General features: G+C 45.2%; 1 protein-coding gene across 7 annotated transcripts in view; it reads right to left on the bottom strand.

The window, feature by feature from the left end:
- The window catches only part of LOC124034275 (oxysterol-binding protein 2-like), an 85,127-nt gene that overhangs the window by 15,354 nt on the left and 46,651 nt on the right, over nt 1–23,122 (bottom strand). For 2 of the 7 annotated variants that reach the window (XM_046347229.1, XM_046347230.1), the window contains exons 3-4: nt 3,913–4,166; nt 24–222 (exon numbers count right to left, since the gene is read on the bottom strand). In XM_046347229.1, the coding sequence (XP_046203185.1) occupies nt 24–222; nt 3,913–4,166 (453 nt within the window). Of the gene's footprint in view, nt 1–23; nt 223–3,912; nt 4,167–4,442; nt 4,601–5,121; nt 6,336–6,374; nt 7,055–23,122 lie in introns of those variants that run through there. The other 5 variants (XM_046347231.1, XM_046347232.1, XM_046347235.1 and 2 more) reach the window with 5 other exon arrangements.

The raw sequence follows: 23,122 nt of genomic DNA, 5'->3' as shown, positions 1-23,122 counted from the left end.
AGGGGCCCGACTGTCTGCCTTACCCTTCTCTGTGGTGGGGGCGCTGGGCGTATTGGCGGACAGTGTGGGGGCCTCTCTCCAGGCTCTCTCCAGACTGTTGTGCTGCTTGGCTAGCTGCTCTATGGTCTCCTCCAGGTGAATACGCTGCTCTCTCTCATACTGCAGCGCCCGCTGCCATCTCCTGCTGTGGGTCTCCGCTAGGTCCAGGAAGTCCCGACACGCCTAATCATCACAAACACAACATAACACACAGACACACATCAAACACTGGATGTCAGACAGAGAAGATAAGGAGTAGAGGCGTGTAAATCACAAAAGAGTCAAATATGCACACAAGGATATTTATCTTGTGGATTTGTAGATGTTTAGGGTCCTTAGCAACCAGGTCCTTTCTTGACTGGTGGAAGGAAATCAGTTTTCCAATTAAGCTGATGTTTGTTTTATCATAAAATGTATTGTAAACATGAGTACTGTCAGTATTTAGACCACTGTTAGCACTATCATCAACATCTTGAGAATGACATATCTCTTCGCCTCTCTCATGAGTGTCAGCTACTGTGTGCATATTAAATCATGTCTTAGGGGCAGGCTCTGAGTTTCCACACTATAGCACCTGAGAGGGAATGTTTATCCACAGGCAAAACCCTTGGACAAAAAAAAGTGAACTCAGGGCAAGTCATAAAAGGTCTTCTGAGTTACGACTGTGGTCTTGGCATTATTGGCGAAACCGGGATCTCACTCTAGATCAAAACATACAAGTAGAATGTGTCAGCATTTCCCCCAACTACATCACGTCTGACCACAGAATGTTTTGGGAGGTCAATGGGACACACACTGTGATAAGAAAACTGTGGAGAAAGCAGAAACACATCAGTCCTGCAGGCTACTACTCTTTCCCCAAGTAAGTATCAGGGTGAATGGTGAAACAACTAGCCTAAACAGTATACCCTGATAAACCTGTCTATACTGTACATCCATCCATGGTCCTCAAATCTACACAACCACTGAGCGCTCTGATCCTATGAGCACATTGTTATGCAGTCAGTGCAGCATCCTGTTCAGCATTCACCCATTAAAAACCTCTTTGGTCCCGGTACCACAGGCCATTGGATAGCTGAAACCACTTGGCCATCGTTCTGGCTGAGGTGTGTAGCTGAGGGCCACGCGTGTCACAGAGCACAGATAATCTGTGTCCTCTCAGATCAGTAGGCTGCACAGATAGGACATATCGGCCTCAGACAGAGGGAACAGGGACATGACATCCTATATATCCCCCCCACTGAGCCTGTAGCTCAAAATAATAGAATATTTCACACCAACCCACCACCATTTAGAATAGAGATGCAGAACTAGGAAACCATTAACCTACATGGTGCTTTGGTAAAAATATATCTGAATATACAGGGTGTTTATTTTGAAGTGCCGCATTGTGCACGCAACCAATCAACATGTTACGAGTTTAGATCCAACAGTATAGCTTATCACATGAATGAATCAGAGAGCTGCACGTTAGCCTAACTGACATCGAGCCCGAGTCCCACGTCCTGTCCACGGGGGGTTCTTGTACATCAAGCTGCCTCATGCTACAGAAATCGGTCTCCTGCTTTGCGGGCTGTTCTGGTTCGGACTAGGCTACTTACTTGCTGATGACCTGACACCAAAACCAGAAGTGTTAACTCAGTGTTTCAGTGATTTTACAATTCACAGCCAAATGACAAGCAGGGTTTAGCCTATTGTAACTAAATAACAGCCTCTTACCTTCAGCAGTCAAGTATGAAGTGTCCTGTTTTTACTATTCAGACTGAAAGTGAATCATGTGACGGAGCTACTTACTTCCTTCTGCTCTTCAGGCACATATGAAACTAAATATCAACTTCAACCCGACTTTGGTTCCACATTTGTTCTGCTGAATCTATTATTTAAACATACTGCTGCGTATAGCTTCCGGTTGGGGAATATCATGTCTGAACTCAGTGTATAGAATAGTGATTCAACATGAAAATCAAGCAGGTTTAACATATTTTAGTCAGCGCTGAATTAAATGTCCTGGTTCACTTTACAGAATGAACATGATTGGGTGTGTCAATTTCCTTCGAGGTTTCATATGGCTAGATAACATAAAATGGATGGAAAGGGGAACCCATTGCAAACTTGTGCAAACGCACGCACGCACTCAAACACACAAACACACACTTGTGCCACCTCACCGACACAGCAGTCACACAACACGTGAGGACTTACATCACCCCTAAATGAACCAGTGTCCAAGCTTCACTTCAGGGTCAGGCCAACATCGCTCGACCACCACCAACCCCCAAGTTAGTGAAGAAACAGGGCAGTGTTGGTGACATATGGTCCCGTATAGCTCAGTTGGTGGAGCATGGTGCTTGCAACGCCAGGGTTGTGGGTTCGATACCCATGGGGGACCAGTAGAAAAGACAGTGAAAATGTATGCACTCGCTACTTACTGTAAGTTGTAAGAGCGTCTGCTAAATGATGTAAGTGTAAATGTCAAACGGCATCACAAGCCAAATGCAAACAAAAAGGGTACAACAACTGTAGCTGTGATCAAATAGCTTGGCTCTCTACTCCCCTTTCCTTTGCATCAAACCAACCTGAAGCAGCACTTTCCCCACAGCGTCTCCAGATCTAACAGTGGTTTAATGAGATAGGAAATCCTACAGGACATGTTTAATTGCCTGTCCAGTAACTTTCGGTTCCCACTCCAATGAATTAAAACAGTGATTAACTGTGTGCAGAAAAAAAAGCACATCCTTCAGAGGGAAGACTACAAGATCTGTGATAAAAGTGCAGACGTCTCCACACAGTAATCACACTCTAAATGGGATTACTTGGTTGATTCTCATTCAACTGAGCAAACACACCCACACCATCATTACTCACAGTATCAGTTCAAGCTTCAAGCCAGTTCAAAATGTCAAAAGTACATGTGCCCTGGCTACACTATCCCACCTGCCAGTGACCAATGTTATGGGAGCATTCCCCCATGTGTCAGACACCCGTCACCACAGAAATAGCAGTCTGTGGCCCAGACAAAACAAGGCTATTTAATGTCGAACACATCAAAGCCAAGCAGAGGAGTAGAAGAGACACACAAACCTTTTTCTGGTTGTCTGTGTAGCGCCTGGCCCCTGTAGGAGCATGTCTGTCTTGTGGAGGAAGAGGGGGCTCTGGGATTCCTCTCTGGGCTCAGGTCTCTGGGCTGGGAGGGTTCAGGGAGGTTTGGGGTTGGGGCGAGACTATTCCTGTCCTCCCCAACCAGCCCTGATCCGGTATCACTCCTTCAGTACCGACCTCTCCTTTCCTCTGCCCTCTAGTCCACTATAATACCACTTGGCCAATGGAAATGACTCTCTGTGGTCACGGTGACAATAGCAACAGAACAGCTAGTTCCGATGCTAACAACACCCCTGCACATATCTTACATGCTGTAACTGGATGGGAGGCATACTGTAAACAATACGATGCTAGAGAGAGGTACCACCTGAGAAGTGTTTCCCTTTCCCGTCACATTTGCAAGAGCATTTAAGAATCTTAAGTAGACGACTACAAGATACACAATGCTGACCTGTGTCCTCCCTGTCACATCTATCATACCATAGCACTGAGAATGCTAGTGACCCTTCACACAGTAGGCCTAACCATTGCCATGTAAAGGCTTCTACCCATCTGCCCAGCTACAGCCAACCCAACTGTCTACGGACGGTTGTGGAAAGAGTTTGCCCGGTGTGTAGCGTCAGTTGTTTGCCCCTGGACATAGTCGCTCGTAGTTGGTCCTTATTCAACATGTAGAGGTTGGTCTGAGTTGGGGATAAACGACCCAACGTTTCATCCATAGTTGGTTAGCTTAAGTTGAATAGATGTGTAGAACCCTTAAGTCTCACTACTCACATTGATCATAGCATTCGAGGTGATGCGGAAGAGGGTGGCTCGCTCGTTGACGCCCTTGACCTTCTCTCCTCCCTCCACGGGGACTCTCAGCGCCTCGAGTTCACTCAGAGAGCGCTGCAGGGCCGCCCCATGCTTGGCGATTAGGTCGTTACACGTGCCGAGGTCATCAAGCTTGCTGATCAGGGTCTTCAGAGTGCCCTGGATCCCCTCACTGCGGTCCGACTGGGTCGTGGGCTCCTCGTCTCCTGAGTCATCTACAGAGGAAAGGTCAGAGGTCAGATAAGAAGAGACTGGAATACAGGAGGGGATGCAGGGTCCTCACCAGAGAGACAGACAACAAACAAACCGACCAACATGAGCAAGGCATGATCCCCCGAATGCTATTTGGAATCCGTTCATCTAAAATGTAAAATCCACATTCTAAGCCCAAAACCCAGGGGCTGCATTACTCCCTTTATTGATCTCTCTTTGTCATGGATGACACACTGCAGACATATACAATACAATGGAGGACAGTGCAGTGGGCACACCAGCAGCAGAGTCTGTGTTAAATTCATTCAGACAGGCAGCCAACGGATGCCCCTCAATATATGATTGGAGATCTTAAATGAGACAAATCTGTGGTCACTGATTGCTCTGCTTGGTTACAAATTCATCACATTCCAAAAGAGGTACACAAACGTATGCGCACACACACACACACACACACACACACACACACACACACACACACACACACACACACACACACACACACACACACACACACACACACACACACACACACACACACACACACACACACACACACACACACACACACACACACACACACACACACACACTCGGACGGAACGGAACGGATAGAAGGACAGGTTTGCATCAACAATACGCAGGGTTATTTATGACTTAACCATGAAGAGATTCAGATATACTATAAAAATGAAATTTAATAGTAATAACTTGCACTGATAAAATGTGTGTTAACTGCTATGATCCTTGGCTGGATTTTACAGCTGGTTTCCAGTTTCACTTCCACAAAGGCACACATGCAGACACGCAGACTGAGACAAACACACAATCGGACCGAGACGCACACATCTCTCTCTCTCTCTCTCTCTCTCTCTCTCTCTCCCCATTCCAGAGACAGACAATGGTGAAACCCTCGGAAGCAGAAGAAATGTATTTAAGCCGAGTCAGGGTATTTACATGAGGCAGTCTTCCATTCCCTCCGTGGGCCTCTGCTGCAGCGGTGACTTCTGTCCTAGTGAAGTGTGGCGACACAGGAGAGGTTACTCAGGGCCACTCTGAACATATGAGAACAGTGTGTCAGCGTCTGTCCGAACATTATACACACTCTCAGCGGGGACCGAAATACCCACCAGGTCATGCACAGAACCCGATATAGCCCACCCAGGCGTTATTGGAAATCCTCTGGGATCGGATGGATTTAACAGTCAGTGCAATGACCCTGGTGGTGGCCACCATCGTGAAGGGTAAGATATAAAGTAAAGCAACCTTAGGGCAACAAAATATGACTTGATCAGAGAGATCTGTTCCAGAGAAACCACATCCACAAACACACACCCTTCAAATGTCAGGGTAGAACAGAGGATTTACTGAGGCAAATCAGAGGTGGCCTAGAGGTTAGAGCGTTGGCCAGTAAACGAGAGGTCGCTGGTTTGACTCCCCAAGGTGAAAATTATTTTGATGTGCCCTTGAGCAAGGCACTTAACAATTAAAGTGTTTATTCTCCATTGTTTTCTTAAGCAAAGGTGCATGCCAGCAGATTTTGTCTGCATGCCAGCAGATTTTACTATTATTGAAATTGGTTTGAAGATGATATGTACTATATTAAGCATAACATAACAAGTTGGACAATAGTAACAGAGAAATCAAATTTACGGTATTATGTGTTGGTAATGTGTGCATTATAGCAGTGGCAGTGGGTTCATGTACATTTGTGTGTTTTGAGTTACAAGCTACAATACTGTATGTATAGGAACCAAAATGAACCTTTTCACAGCAGACATGTGACTTATTGGAGTAAGTTAAAACCTGAGGTAAGGTATCATCACCCTTAACACTAGAGCCCTTGTTCCACTGCATGGACTTTGGAGCCTTGGAAACCAGCCTCTACAGCTCTGGCAGGTTATTGAATAGACAGGAGGGTCTTTCACATTTCTGAAAGGAGCGGAGATTCTCTCAACATGAGGAGCGAGGAGCTGTTGATTTAGCCTAGAATCCATCCAGAAGTATCAGGAAACATACTATCACCCCAGGTTCCAGGAAGACATGGAAGAATGATGTTAAATTGACAGTTACATTCAGATCATTTCTGAAGGTATTTCAGCTTTCCTTCGACCACCCTTATCCTCTCTTAGCTTCCTGTCCCTACTACTTGTATTCTTTCTTGTGGTCTCACTCTCCCTTCTTAACAAACTGTTCCAGAATCTACATACTTTTCTGTCTGTCAGTCCTCTTCTGTTCTTCCTCTCTTAGTCTTCTCCTCCTGATCTTGATCTCTGCTAGATGAGGGAGTAATCATGCACAGCCCAGTCCTAGAATGTCCAAAGCATGTCACTTGGTGTGAAAGTGTCCATTTAGCTTGCAGAGGAAGATGTCACATAGGCAATTACACTTCCACACTCACACTAGCAACATGGCAGCTCATTCTGACCTCACAGAGCAAGTGACCAACCCTACGGAGACGCCAAAAACAAGCAGCCCTCACATGCACACGTTACTGACAACAACGCCTGGAAGGCACTGCTACCCCGTTTCTACTTCTACACAGAGACAGGCAGCAGCACCATAAGCAGTGAGAACCAGGCAGTAAGTCTATTAAAGCGACTCAGTTTCAGTCACATGCCAGTGGGCTGTATGTCTGTTGACAGTCCGGAGCCTTGGCAATTACCACAATCTGATCTGACAGAATGACATGCAAATGGCAACCACAACAAAAGGCAATCATGACAAACCAAGACCAACATATGACTTGTCACAAAATCGACAACAAAAATAACTCTGCTCCTAACTGTTTGGTAGTGTTAAAGAGACTGAACAATGACAACACAAGACATCTCTCTTCGTGCTGATCAATTGTCCTCCAGTAATCCCTAAACATGGGAAGAAAAACACCCCCTATTTGTAAGAGGAGACATCCAGGGAGAGGGAGGAGAGAAAAGAGAGGAGGCAGGGCGAGGAAACACAAGACAGGAAAAGAAAGACGAAGGCTCTCACCATGTCTGCACGCCATCTTCACCCAGTGGGCAGTGACCAGTGACCAGGCAGAACCAGTTTAGACACACAGCGACTGACTGTGCAGACCAGGTGATGTAATGGGTGAGATTGCTGAATGTCCACACTGTGTGCAGAAGCACAGAGACAAAACTGTCCAGCCAGAGGAAAAGACAAAACCAGGCAGAGCTAGACAATCCAGCCCGGCACCAACAGTGACAAAGACTCGAACCCAGAATAACCCTCCCCATGACAATCTCCCAGACCTGGAATTGAATTAGCCTACAGTTAGAGTAGTTCGGCTCAGTTAGGGCAGGAGGCACCACGGAGACGGAAGGGGAATAACAGGTCTATGTTTGGTGAGGCTTGACTATGGAGAGACTCACTGCCTACTATAGGATAGCCTATATAATACTATAGGATACAGCAGGGTAGAGTGGGGGAAAGAGTGAGGTGGAGAACCATGATGGATGTCCTATGCTCCAAAGGAGGCAAAGATGATAAGGCCTAGTCAAGTAAGTCAGGTTTGAGCAGAGATCTTGAGGAGGGGAAAGTTGGCAGAGCAGAGACATCCCCCCAGGTAGGATGAAGGGGATTAATATAGCCCCTAGAATCCAACACCGAATAAACACTCCAACATCCACACCATCCCATCCTCGTCTCTTTATGGGGCAGTCAGGTATGCCTTGGCACTGGCCATGGTTGGGGAATGGCATGGCACGGCTGCCACGACAGCAATGTCTGCAGTCCTGATCCACAATGTTAAGTGCCTTCGGAAAGTATTCAGACCTCTTGACTTTTTCCACATTTCGTTACGTTACAGCCTTATTCTAAAATGGATTAAATACAAAAAACTCCTTAGCAATCTACACACAATACCCCATAAAGACAAAGTGTACATACGTACATACCCCAACCAGGGACATACCCCAACCAGAAGCCATGGATTACAGGCAACATTCGCACTGAGCTAAAGGGTAGAGCTGCCGCTTTCAAGGTGCGGGACTCTAACCCGGAAGCTTACAAGAAATCCCGCTATACCCGCCGACGAACCATCAAACAGGCAAAGCGTCAATACAGAGCTAAGATTGAATCATACTACACCGGCTCCGACGCTCGTCGGATGTGGCAGGGCTTCCAAACTATTACAGACTACAAAGGGAAGCAGAGCCGCGAGCTGCCCAGTGACACGAGCCTACCAGACTAGCTAAATTACTTATATGTTCACTTCGAGGCAAGCAACACTGAGGCATGCATGAGAGCATCAGCTGTTCCGGACGACTGTGTGATCACGCTCTCCGTAGCTGATGTGAGTAAGACCTTTAAACAGGTCAACATACACAATGCTGCGGGGCCAGACGGATTACCAGGACGTTTTGCTCCGGGCATGTGCTGACCAACTGGCAGGTGTCTTCACTGACTGGCTGGTAATGGCTCACATCAACACCATTATCTCAGAAACCCTAGACCCACTCCAATTTGCTTACCCCCCAAACAGATCCACAGATGATGCAATCTCTATTGCACTCCACACTGCCCTTTCCCACCTGGACAAAAGGAATACCTATGTGACAATGCTGTTCATTGACTACAGCTCAGCGTTCAACACCATAGTACCCTCAAAGCTCATCACTAAGCTAAGGATCCTGCGACGAAACACCTCCCTCTGCAACTGGATCCTGGACTTCCTGACAGGCCGCCCCCAGGTGGTGAGGGCAGGTAGTAACACATTTGCCACGCTAATCCTCAACACTGGAGCTCCCCAGGGGTGCGTGCTCAATCCCCATACTGTACTCCCTGTTCACTCACGACTGCATGGGCAGGCACGACTCCAACACCATCATTAAGTTTGCTGACGACACAACAGTTTGCTGATCACCGACAATGACGAGACAGCCTATAGGGAGGAGGTCAGAGACCTGGCCGGGTGGTGCCAGAATAACAACATATCCCTCAATGTAACCAAGACTAAGGAGATGATTGTGGACTACGGGAAAAGGAGCACCGAGCACGTCCCCATTCTCATCGACGGGGCTGTAGTGGAGCAGGTTGAGAGCTTCAAATTCCTTGGTGTCCACATCAACAACAAACTAGATTGGTCCAAACACACCAAGACAGTCGTGAAGAGGGCACGACAAAGCCTATTCCCCCTCAGGAAACTAAAAAGATTTGGCATGGGTCCTGAGATCCTCAAAAGGATCTACAGCTGCAACATCGAGAGCATCACTGGTACGGCAACTGCTCGGCCTCCGACCGCAAGGCACTTCAGAGGGTAATGCGTACGGCCCAATACATCACTGGGGCAAAGCTGTCTGCCATCCAGGACCTCTACACCAGGCGGTGTCAGAGGAAGGCCCTAAAAATTGTCAAAGACCCCAGCCACCCCTGTCATAGACTGTTCTCTCTACTACCGCATGGCAAGCGGTACAGGAGTGCCAAGTCTAGGACAAAAAGGCTTCTCAACAGTTTTTACCCCCAAGCCATAAGACTCCTGAACAGGTAACCAATGGTTACCCGGACTATTTGCATTGTGTGCCCCCAACCCTTCGTTTACGCTGCTGCTACTCTCTGTTTATCTTATATGCATAGTCACTTTAACTATACAGTCATGTACATACTACCTCAATTGGCCTGACCAACCAGTGCTCCCGCACATTGGCTAACCGGGCTATCTGCATTATGTCCCACCACCCACCAACCCCTCTTTTTACACTTCTGCTACTCTCTGTTCATCATATATGCACAGTCACTTTAACGATACCTACATGTACATACTACCTCAATAAGCCTGACTAACAGGTGTCTGTATATCACCTAGCTACTCTTTTTTCAAATGTCTTTCTACTGTTGTTTTATTTCTTTACTTACTTTACTTACACACACACACACACACACACACACACACACACACACACACACACACACACACACACACACACACACACACACACACACACACACACACACACACACACACACACACACACACACACACACACACACACACACACACACCTTTTTTTTGGAACCATTGGTTCGAGCCTGTAAGTAAGCATTTCACTGTAAGGTCTACACCTGTTGTATTCGGCGCACGTGACAAATACACTTTGATTTGATTGGATTTGATTTGAAAACAGGTTTTTAGACATTTTTGCAAATGTATTACAAATAAAAAACAGAAATACCTTATTTACATAAGTATTCAGTCCCTTTGCTATGTGACCTCGAAATTGAGCTCAGGGGCACCCTGTTTCCATTGATCATCCCTGATATGTTTCTACAACTTGATTGGTCAATTCAATTGAACAGGACATGATATGGAAAGGCACACACCTGTCTATATAAGGTCCCACAGTTGACAGTGCACAGTGGCCTTCATCATTCTTAAATGGAAGATATTTGGAACCACCAAGACTCTTCCTAGAGCTGGCTGCCCTGCCAAACTGAGCAATCGGAGGAGGAGGGCCTTGCTCACGGTGGTGACCTGATGATCACTCTGACAGCGCTATAGAGTTCTTCGTCTGTGGAGATGGAAGAACCTTTCAGAAGGACAACCATCTTTGCAGCACTCCAACAATCAGGCCTTTATGGAAGTGGCCAGACGGAAGCCACTCTTCAGTAAAAGGTACATGACAGCCCACTTGGAGTTTGCCAAAATGCACCTAAAGACTCTCAGACCATGAGAAACAAGATTCTCTGATCTGATGAAACCAAGATTGAACTGAATGCCAATTGTCATGTCTGGATTAAAACCTGGCACCATCCCTACCGTGAAGCATGGTGGTGGCAGCATCATGCTGTGGGGATGTTTTTCAGCCCCAGGGACTGGGAGACTAGTCAGGATCGTGGCAAATATGAACAGAGCAAAGTACAGAGAGATCCGTGATGAAAACCTGCTCCAGAGCGCTCAGGACCTCAGACTTTGGCGAAGGTTCACCTTCCGACAGGACAACAACCCTAAGTACACAGCCAAGACAGTGCAGAAGTAGCGTCGGGACAAGTCTCTGAATGTCCTTGAGAGATTCAGCTAGAGCCCGGACCTGAACATCTCTGGAGAGACCTGAAAATAGCTGTGCGGCAACGCTCCCCATCCAACCTGACAGAGCTTGGATCTGCAGAGAAGAATGGGAGAAACTCCCAAAATACAGGTGTGCCAGGCTTGTAGCGTCATACCCAAGAAGACTCGATGCTGTAATCGCTGCCAAAGATGCTTCAACAAAGTACTGAGTAAAGAGTCTGAATACTTATGTAAATGTGATATTTCCGATTTTTGTATTTTTACAAATTAGCAAAAAATAAAGAACTGTTTTTGCTTTGTCATTATGGGGTATTGTGCGTAGATTGATGAGGAAACAATCTAATCCATTTTAGAATGAGGCTGTAACGTAACAAAATGTGGAAAAAGTCAAGATGTCTGAATACTTTCCGAAGGCACTGTATAAAATGAAATTACAGCGATGCAAGCAGGATAAAGTCAGGATGTCCCAAAGCCCCCCTGGACTGAGAGGCCTGAGTGGGGCTGGAGGGAAGGAATACATAGACCATCAGGAACAGGATATGGCCAGATTATGGTCTTAAATCATTTATGAGCAGACGATAAATGTATTCAATCTTAACTGTTGCTATATAAAGAGGATCATTTTAGGTCTAGAGCAATTATGGCTTTGGTGTGATTGTTCTGTGTAGCTCAGTTGGTAGAGCATGGCGCTTGTAACGCCAGGGTAGTGGGTTCGATCCCCGGGACCACCCATACGTAGAATGTATGCACACATGACTGTAAGTCGCTTTGGATAAAAGCGTCTGCTAAATGGCATATATTATTATTATTATATTATGTTAGTAGGTCCCTGATAACCCTCTATTAGTGTCTACCACTCACTAACAGAGGTGTTGGAAAGGAAGGGCTATACATTTGGGACAGGTTGTTTGGGGCATGTCATTTAGGAACTCTTGAATGTAACAGAAGTTAGGAACAGGTAAAGTAAGGAACTCTGCAGCAAAGACTTGCTATCATTATTCACCCTCATTCTGCCAAGGAGCTTGTTCACCAGCCAAGTAATGGAACTTAAAAATAAACTGTCACATGCACTAAGAACTAGGCCGATTTGTTTAGTGGAGGATCTGCTTCCAGCAGGGTGTCTGCATTACGAATTGCCATTCCGGAACCTCTGGCATGCAATCTGAATCCTGGCATCTCATAAAAACAGTCAAACCACCTTAACATCAATGCCACACTCACCTCACAGCTACTGGGAGAGGCTATACCTGCTGGGAAAAGAAACAATGGTTTCATGGGATAAAATCCAAGAGGGGTATTACTGGTAGACTATTATTTGCTTAATGAGAGCTTTCACACTAGGATGTAGAACTAAGCCAGAACAATTTAAACCGCATTAGATTACAGAATATGAGTAGTTGATCAGCGAACCCATCGAAAATACAAGACACATGGCATGGCTAGCAGCCCCAGGGTACACACAGCATTGTAATGAGTAGTTAATGCTTGCGTATGTATCTTGGGGTCAAAAACGGATTTCTTCTGGCAATCCTTTCAAAGAGCCTGTGGTTGTGGAGGTGGCGTCTGGTGGTGCTTTTTGAAACCTGGTGACCCTAAGACGCCACCAAAGCCTGCAATTCTTTCACAGTGATTCTTGGGGATTTTGCTGCTTCTCTCACCATCCGGCTCCCTATCCTGGGGGGCAAAATGAACTTGCATCCTCGAACCATGAGGTTGTCAACTGTTCCATATCTTTAACATTTAAAATAATAATTGCCCTGACAGTGCTCAGTGGTATATTCAATCCTTTGTGGATTTTCTTGTAGCCATTACCAGATTTATGAAGGTCTATGACCATCTGTCTCTTTTGAACTGCCAGTTCTTTTCTTTTCTTCATGGTGTTGGATGACAAAGGGATATTGCATGTGTGTTACCTCATTTGTATATCCTAGTGAAACAGGAAGTGATGGAATGGCTCAATACAGTACCTTAAGACTAAGACAATTGAATTCCTGGTTTCATTTTAGTAGATGTTATTTACAATAATCTTTAAGGGTGCCATTAATGGTGAAACCTTAATTTGGAGGTCATTGATTTTTAATTAAATCAACAAATGATTTTGCTGGGTTCCACTGAAACATTAATAAAGTACTGTATTTCTCACATGTTGCTATTTTGAGTTTCTCTCTATAATTATATTGTTTATATTTTTTAAAGTAGTGTTTGTGCATTGCCAGTGCTAGTCATTTTGGAGCCCACTGTATCTGACTAGGTTGCCCCAACCTCAAACCTCCCATTCCATACAAAGTGCTCATTTATACCTTCCCTGGTCTGTCCATCTCTGGTCTGACAGAGAGAGTGAGATAGAGAGAGAGGTAGGGAGAGAGAGACCGATGGCTGTGTAATTGGCAGAGTGATGCGGTACTATCACACTGACAGGTAATAATGAGATGATAATTATTAACAGATCATCATGATAAAAATAATGTCTTCGGTGCATAAATCAGATAAAAGCTCATGATACAGTACCAAATAACATTTGAAGCGACCCTAATTGGTATTCAATGCAGTGTTTTTTTAGAGAACCCATTACAATGATCCCACTTCAGAAATCCTATCAGAGCCCAGCTCCACTCAGCTGCATATATACCAAGTAGAGAGCTGAAGGGTACTTTACATCATCCAGCTAACATCCCAAACCACACGCACACCCGAGGTTACAGGAGGCAGTGGATGGAGAAATGGTGCCTTGGAAGGTAATACGCACCCAAGTCATCTGGAGAGTAGGTTCTATTTAGTGCTGACTAGTACCTGTGTGTGGAAGTCAGATTCATCACGCCAATGGCAGAAAGGAGAAGAGAGAGACAGGGAGCTGAGAGAAACCCTACCTCTTCAAAGATCATCTCAAATAAGACATCTCAGTCAACTTCGTTATTGAGGAAAAATTGACTTACTACAATCGTGATACGTGATCGTCACCTAGCCATCTTAAGTTAAATGAACGATAAACAAAAAACATGTAATATTGTTCTTTAGTCGCAGTGTTCTTTAGTCGTAGCGTTCTTTAGTCGCAGTGTTCTTAGTTTAAATGTTTGTTGCTGTCCCTGTCCACTCCCTGTTTGTGTTGTGTATTTCGTCATGTTCTATGTTTTGTGTGGGTACCAGGAAGAATAGCTGCTGCTTCTTCAACAGCTAATGGGGATCCAAATGAAAATCATAAATCATAACTGTAAGTCACACTAGAAACGAGCGTCTGTCAAATGACTCAAATGCAAAACGTAAAATGAGAGAGGGAGTGAGATTGAAAGAGAATAGAGGGATGGGATAGAGAGACAGAGCATCAGAGTGAAGAGATAGATGATAGTGGAGAGAGGATGGATGAAAGGAGTGTGTGAGCGGTGCGTTCTGGGCCTGGGGAGGGAGGAGAGTGAAAGAGAATAGAGGGATGGGATAGAGAGACAGAGCATCAGAGTGAATAGATAGATGATAGTGGAGAGAGGATGGATGAAAGGAGTGTGTGAGCGGTGCGTTCTGGGCCTGGGGAGGGAGGAGAGTGTAATCCTGAGCAGTAATTGCTAACTTTCTGCTGGGCTCCCTGAGATGCATCAAGTGAAGACAAATGGAGGAGATGGCAGGTTAAACCCAGTAACACAGCGCCCAAATGAGGAACTGTGCCGAGCAACCCATCCCCCTCTGCAGTATACTTCTAGTAGAATATTGAACACGATATAAGAACAAACCCAGGGTTTGGGGAGCAAGGGGCCACGTAACTCACATCTTACAATAGAGCAAAAGATCAACAAAAATATTAAAAATAAAACACTGAAATAAATCTAGATGAATGTTTATTAGACAGAGGGGTGATATTCTATTTCCTGCCTGGCATACTGTAGCAGGCTTTACAAGTTTGTGGATCGATCCACAGCACATGCCGATTGTGTCCCAAATGGCACCCTATTCCCTGTATAGTGCACTACATTTGACCAGAGCACTATAAAGGGTATAGGGTGCCATTTGGGACACAGCCTCAGAGAGCCTGTGAGGGGAAACTGCCCTGTGCTCTGCCTCCCACGCTCTGGAGGCATGGACATTAATTAGTGTTCCTCCTACAAATGCAAATTCAGCACCTCAGTGGCACCTGGTCGTCCTCGTGAGAGTGCATGCTGGGAAGGGAAGGCGTGGGAGGACTGGACTGGAGATTGGGGACCCACAGTGGTGCTGTAGGTTTCTGCTTCTGCATGATGACAGGGCCAATGACAGACAGCCATTCAAGATGCCAAAAGGGAAATGCATGCAAAGACTGTAGCTGACTGTCAGTTACACTGCATTGTAGGGCACCCACATTCAAAAATATGACAGTTTACTCCAGAATACTACAGTACTTACTATATAATTCTGTAGTACGCTGTAGTATACTGTAGAATACTATACTACACACTGTAGTATCCCTCGATCATGTGTAGTACCTTTAGAATGATGTTGTATACTGTAGAATACTATGGTAAATACTACAGCAGGGGTAGGAAACCCTGGTCCTGGAGTGTCCAAAGGCACTTCATGTGTTTGATTTAACCGACCTGAAAGACCAGTGTGTATTGAATGTAGGCAATCACTAATCTGATCATTTAGCTCAGTAAGTCGGGTGTGGTGACTAGTCGGAACAAAATTATACAGTACCCGGCATTCCAGGAACAGGGTTGCCTAACCCTGTACTAAAGTATTATCCACAAAAAAACACTAATAAATACTACAAAATATCTGCAAAAATACTATATCATTTTAACTATTATTTTAATTTGCATATATCCTGCTCATTCCCCTCCCCCATATCCCAATTTGTGCCACCCATAAGTGTGAAACCTACATACCAAGTATAGACCATATTGTGTTCCATACAGGTTATAGAAAAGAGCAGAAGCATTGAACTCTCCATTCAGACTCCTGTCCTACAGTACCTACCTACCTACCTACCTACCTACCTACCTACCTACCTACCTACCTACCTACCTACCTACCTACCTACCTACCTACTGACAGCTTATGGAAAATCTTCAAGTATTTGTCCAGTAGGTTTCCTCAAGAAGAAAGCCTCCACTTATATGTCAAAGATAATACAACAAAAACACTTTAATTAATACTACAGTAATGTCCCCAAAAACACTACAGTAAATACTACATTATACTACAGTCAAGCAAAAACACTACAGTAATAACCACAGTATACCCTACTACAGTCCCCCCAAAACACTACAGTAATAACTACAGTATACCCTACTACAGTCCCCCCAAAACACTACAGTAATAACCACAGTATACCCTACTACAGTCCCCCCAAAACACTACAGTAATAACTACAGTATACCCTACTACAGTCCCCCCAAAAAACTACAGTAATAACTACAGTATACCCTACTACAGTCCCTCCAAAACACTACAGTAAATACTACAGTATACTACAGTCTAGGCATGGGCGAAATACCATTTATACCATATACCGGGTTATTTCATGTAATTAGTGGAAATTGTTAAAAGTACTCTTTGTGCATAGAGTTGTTAACTTTGCAATCATTGGTTTTTATTTGGCATACATTTAAAGTGAAACATCATCTCAGCATCACTCTGTTACCGTGGAATTGCCCTGTACTGACTTCTACAATGTAACTGGTTAGGGTTTTATCTGAGTGTGTAGTAGCCTCAATTGCTATCCATCCGAGTGTCTGAATATTCATCTTACTGACCCATGATCATTCTGTGGATTGAGTTGATAAGTGATAGTGTGCAGCAAAACACCAACTAATTGTACATTCTGATATCGACACATAGCCACACACACTGGGACCATGGGAGAGAGAATATTCCTGCCGGCATATTATACACAGAGGCATGAAAGTGGCAGATAGTTTCCACACCTATAGGAGAAGAGGGCTGTCTGAAACTGGGTAGCGTGTGTGTGTGTGAGAATCTCTCTCTCTAAACCACCAGAGGCTCTTTAATTCAGGACCAGACATAGGAAGGTGGGCATCAAAACACACACATCTGCTCAGAATATAGTCGGCTCAGACAGGTACTCTGTTTCTTCTAAATCAAAGTGTTCTGACAACCAATACTGAGAGGAGATTAGATAGATAGATAGATAGATAGATAGATAGATAGATAGATAGATAGAGCCTAAGCAAGCTGGTCCTGGGGCTCTGTTCACAAACACAAACACACCCTACAGAGCCCCAGGACAGCAGGACAATTAGACCCAACCAAATCATTAGAAAACAAAAAGATAATTACTTGACACCTTGGAAAGAATTAACAAAAAAACAGAGCAAACTAGAATGCTATTTGGCCCTACACAGAGAGTACACAGCAGCAGAATACCTGACCACTGTGACTGACCCAAAATTAAGGAAAGCTTTGACTATGTACAGACTCAGTGAGCATAGCCTTGCTATTGAGAAAGGCCGCCGTAGGCAGACATGGCTCTCAAGAGAAGACAGACTATGTGCTCACTGCCCACAAAATGAAGTGGAAACTGAGCTGCACTTCCTAACCTCCTGCCCAATGTATGACCATATTAGAGAGACATATTTCCCTCAGATTACACAGATCCACAAAGAATTCTAAAACAAATCCAATTTTGATAAACTCCCATATCTACTGGGTGAAATTCCACAGTGTGCCATCACAGCAGCAAGATTTGTGACCTGTTGCCACCCACGAGAAAAGGGCAACCAGTGAAGAACACGCACCATTGTAAATACAACCCATATTTATGCTTATTTATTTTATCTTGTGTCCTTTACCATTTGTACATTGTTAAAACACTGTATATATATAATATGACATTTGTAATGTCTTTATTGTTTTGAAACTTCTGTATGTGTGATGTTTACTGTTCATTTTTATTGTTTATTTCACTTTATATATTATCTACCTCACTTGCTTTGGCAATGTTAACACATGTTTCCCATGCCAATAAAGCCCTTGAATAGAATTGAATTGAAAGAGAAAGGCAGAGAGAAAAACTTAGCATTTTCCTTCCCACATTACCATCAGTGTTGTTGGAGGCTGTGAGGAAAGAAACTCTGAATGAAATCAATGCAGTCACAATAGAAGTTCTGAAGCACAAAAATCCCAAACTCAAATCCACATTTAAAATGCGCAAGGGGATAGCAACAGTTTTGGACTTACATAACAGGAACATGCTTCACAAAACATTGCCCATAATTATGGTCCAGCTCCAGCAGTTAGGAAGATGGACTGAATATAACAGGGATCATGGCACCCACATTGGAATTCAGCACAACTTCAGCTGGATCTGTAGTAGATGGAGAACAGTAGGAACGTTCAACTGTTGATCATAATTGATCCACAGGTTGAGGCGTCTGACACATCCTAGATGTGTGTGAACATATAGGATAGGCCTACACACACACACACACACACATATTCTCCTGTTTATGTATGCATGTGGTCACTTCTCTGTTTGCGAGTGTGTGTGTGTGTGTGTGTGTGTGTGTGTGTGTGTGTGTGTGTGTGTGTGTGTGTGTGTGTGTGTGTGTGTGTGTGTGTGTGTGTGTGTGTGTGTGTGTGTGTGTGTGTGTGTGTGTGTGTGTGTGTGTGTGTGTGTGTGGGGAGAAAACAGGAATGCAGGAGGGGGAGCACCTGCCTGCCTCACTCCACTTCACTTCACTTGTCATTGTGTGCAGGAGTTTGGGCGTGTGTGTTTGAGCAGTGTGTGTGAATGTGTGTTTTTGTTTAACTATCCTTGTGGGTACTAAAAGTCCTCACGAGGATAGTAAAACAAGGACAATTGCCAGTCCCCACAATAGCAAATGCTATTTTAGGCTTAGGGGTTAGGTTCAGGGTTACAATTAAGGTTAGGGTAAAAAGGATCGGACATACCCAAATCTAAATGCCTGTAGCTCAGGACCTGAAGCAAGGATATGCATATTTGTGATACCATTTGAAAGAAAATACTTTGAAGTTTGTGGAAATGTGAAATTAATGAAGGAGAATATAACACATTAGATCTGGTAATATATATATATATTGTTCCATTATCTTTGAAATGCAAGAGAAAGGCCATAATGTACCATTTAGATTTTGACCACTAAATGGCAGCAGTGTATGTGCAAAGTTTTAGACTGATCCAATGAACCATTTTATTTATGTTCAAAATGTTGTATCAAGACTGCCCAAATGTGCCTAATTGGTTTATCAATACATTTTCATGTTCATAACTGTGCACTCTCCTCAAACAATAGCATGGCATTTTTTCAATGTAATATCTACTGTAAATTGGACAGTGCAGTTAGATCAACAAGAATTTAAGCTTTCTGCCCATATCAGATATGTCTATGTCCTGTCTATGTCCACACGGATTGCAATTCAAAACTGTGTGTGTGTGTGTGTGTGTGTGTGTGTGTGTGTGTGTGTGTGTGTGTGTGTGTGTGTGTGTGTGTGTGTGTGTGTGTGTGTGTGTGTGTGTGTGTGTGTGTGTGTGTGTGTGTGTGTGTGTGTGTGTGTGTGTGTGTGTGTAAGCTTGTCTTCATGAGTTCTGACATGGCCTCCAAAGTCAACAAGGTGAACAAATAAAGGGAAAAGTAGAGACGACTTAGAGCCCAGGGCAGAGCACACAGCAGTCCTACTAAGCCATCCCATCTGCCTCCAGGGGGAGAGAGAGGTATGGAGGATGGGAGAAAAAGAGAGAAACATTTTGGATTGTGCAGAAGAGTATACGGCATAAGAGACTGTGACCAAACAAAGGACCAAGTGATGAGAATGAAAATAAAAAACTTTAACTGACAGAATTGCAACCACAGCTCAACTCACTCAACACATCACTGGAAACAGACTGGAAACTCCAGTGATGTGGGACATGAATGGAGTTCATTCCCATCACTTTCCCTCACATTCACTGACCAAACAAACAAAGCTTAGTTAGTTACACAGGCCTGCACTAACAGTCACACACACACACGCACACGCACGCACACACACACCCACACACACACACACACACACACACACACACACACACACACACACACACACACACACACACACACACACACACACACACACACACACACACACACACACACACACACACACACACACACACACACACACACACACACACACACACACACTCTGGCACACTGCTGACATGGAAAACTAAGAACCAAATATAACTTTGGACTGATAAATTGCTGTGCGAAACTTACAATCCCCTAACAATAACTTATTGCATGTTTTTCACACTTACTAATCATAATTAAACCGACCTCCATCAAAATGCAGAAGCCTATAGATGAATACAGTAGTTAGTCTATACTTTAGTGCAGTATCATCGTCCGCATTGAACTGCATCAGTGTGGTCATCCTCTCTATGACTCTGCTACGAGGGCCTCTAGGACCCAGGGCACCGCAGGACCTTGCATCTTTACAATACCCAATGTCATAAGGACTACCGGTATTATTAATGCTCTACACTCTATACTGTACATGCACAGGCACAACTATGGCATGCAGATATGCACAGCTAGGGACTAGCTAGCGTGTTACAAATTAAAATATTACATCACTTCTACATTCAATTGCAAGGTGAAGCAGCTGGAAGACAGAGGGAGTGAATGGGGGAAGAGGAAGGGAGGATGGAGAGGAGGAGGAGTGGTGGGGAGGTAGGGGGAGCGAGAGGAAGGGAGAGAAGAGAGGGAGGGGTGGGTGTGTTCTAATAAACCCAGGTTCACCCATCTCAAATCTGCTGCTGCTATGTAGGAGAAGGATGGTCCAGAGCCCTGACGCAAGCCAGGCTGCAGCCGGACACAAGCAGAACGGGATAAAGACAAAAGCCAGAGCAATACAGACAGACAGATGGATACCTCCGAGGCATACGAGGTGGAGGAGATGGCAGGCTGAGCTCTTCCTTCGGGGTGGAGTGAGAGGTGTGTTGAGGCTGTCTCCTCCTGAGGCTGAGTTGTAGCTGCTGCACTGACCCTGGTTCAGTTTACCGAGGCAGCCCGAGTTGCAGAAGGAGTGGACTGTCCCTGGCTCCAAGCAGCTCTGGCCCTTCATCCCCCTCTCTCTCTCTCCTCTCTGCTCTGCAGGCCTGGCGCTCCCCGAGACGCGACACTGCACTGGCCCTTCATCCCCCTCTCTCTCTCTCCTCTCTGCTCTGCAGGCCTGGCGCTCCCCGAGACGCGACACTGCCCTGGGCCGCTATATCATTCTGGCGCGGGGGGGGCGGAGGCAGCAGCAATTCTCCTTAATCAGCATTGCAGCGTACGCACACACATTCACACACACTGCTCAAACACACACATTCACACACACACGCCTGAACTCCCGCACACAATGACAAGTGGAGTGAGGCAGGTGCTCCCCCTCTTGCATTTGTGTTTCCTCCCTCTCCCAGCACTGGCTCTATTCCGCTCTGAAAACCTCTCAAACCCAAACACACACACTCACGCTGCGCAGACACTCGCATCACAACAAATTGTCATCCAAATGCTTTTCTCAGTGCAGTGGCGCGAGAGGAAAGGAGAAAAGGAGGAAGGGAGCGAGAGAGCCTTCCCTGCTTGACGGCATAAGTCAATTGTTCACTGTAATCTGTGCAGTTAGCACAGGGTCACAGCGCTTCTAAGGTCACAGAACTACCACTATGTGCAGGAGTGTGTGCAGTTAGCACAGGGTCACAGCGCTTCTAAGGTCACAGAACTACCACTATGTGCAGGAGTGTGTGCAGTTAGCACAGGGTCACAGCGCTTCTAAGGTCACAGAACTACCACTATGTGCAGGAGTGTGTGCAGTTAGCACAGGGTCACAGCGCTTCTAAGGTCACAGAACTACCACTATGTGCAGGAGTGTGTGCAGTTAGCACAGGGACACAGCGCTTCTAAGGTCACAGAACTACCACTATGTGCAGGAGTGTGTGCAGTTAGCACAGGGACACAGCGCTTCTAAGGTCACAGAACTACCACTATGTGCAGGAGTGTGTGCAGTTAGCACAGGGACACAGCGCTTCTAAGGTCACAGAACTACCACTATGTGCAGGAGTGTGTGCAGTTAGCACAGGGACACAGGAGTGTGTGTGGGTGACGATGAGATAACCCCTTGAATGAGTAGGTGTGTCCAAACCTTTGACTGGTACTGTATGTCCTTGACTGGTACTGTATGTCCTTGACTGGTACTGTACGTCCTTGACTGGTACTGTATGTCCTTGACTGGTACTGTATGTCCTTGACTGGTACTGTATGTCCTTGACTGGTACTGTATGTCCTTGACTGGTACTGTACGTCCTTGACTGGTACTGTATGTCCTTGACTGGTACTGTATGTCCTTGACTGGTACTGTACGTCCTTGACTGGTACTGTATGTCCTTGGCTAGTACTGTACGTCCTTGACTGGTACTGTATGTCCTTGACTGGTACTGTACGTCCTTGACTGGTACTGTATGTCCTTGACTGGTACTGTATGTCCTTGACTGGTACTGTACGTCCTTGACTGGTACTGTATGTCCTTGACTGGTACTGTATGTCCTTGACTGGTACTGTACGTCCTTGACTGGTACTGTACGTCCTTGACTGGTACTGTATGTCCTTGACTGGTACTGTACGTCCTTGACTGGTACTGTATGTCCTTGACTGGTACTGTATGTCCTTGACTGGTACTGTACGTCCTTGACTGGTACTGTATGTCCTTGACTGGTACTGTATGTACTGTTGGTACTGTACGTCCTTGACTGGTACTGTATGTCCTTGACTGGTACTGTACGTCCTTGACTGGTACTGTACGTCCTGACTGACTGGTACTGTATGTCCTTGACTGGTACTGTATGTCCTTGACTGGTACTGTACGTCCTTGACTGGTACTGTATGTCCTTGACTGGTACTGTACGTCCTTGACTGGTACTGTACGTCCTTGACTGGTACTGTATGTCCTTGACTGGTACTGTATGTCCTTGACTGGTACTGTACG

This window comes from Oncorhynchus gorbuscha, linkage group LG04, assembly GCF_021184085.1.
Source record: "Oncorhynchus gorbuscha isolate QuinsamMale2020 ecotype Even-year linkage group LG04, OgorEven_v1.0, whole genome shotgun sequence".
Classification (NCBI taxonomy): domain Eukaryota; kingdom Metazoa; phylum Chordata; class Actinopteri; order Salmoniformes; family Salmonidae; genus Oncorhynchus; species Oncorhynchus gorbuscha.
Note: the sequence above shows the minus strand (reverse complement) of the source record. Positions and strands in the feature narration are given on the sequence as shown.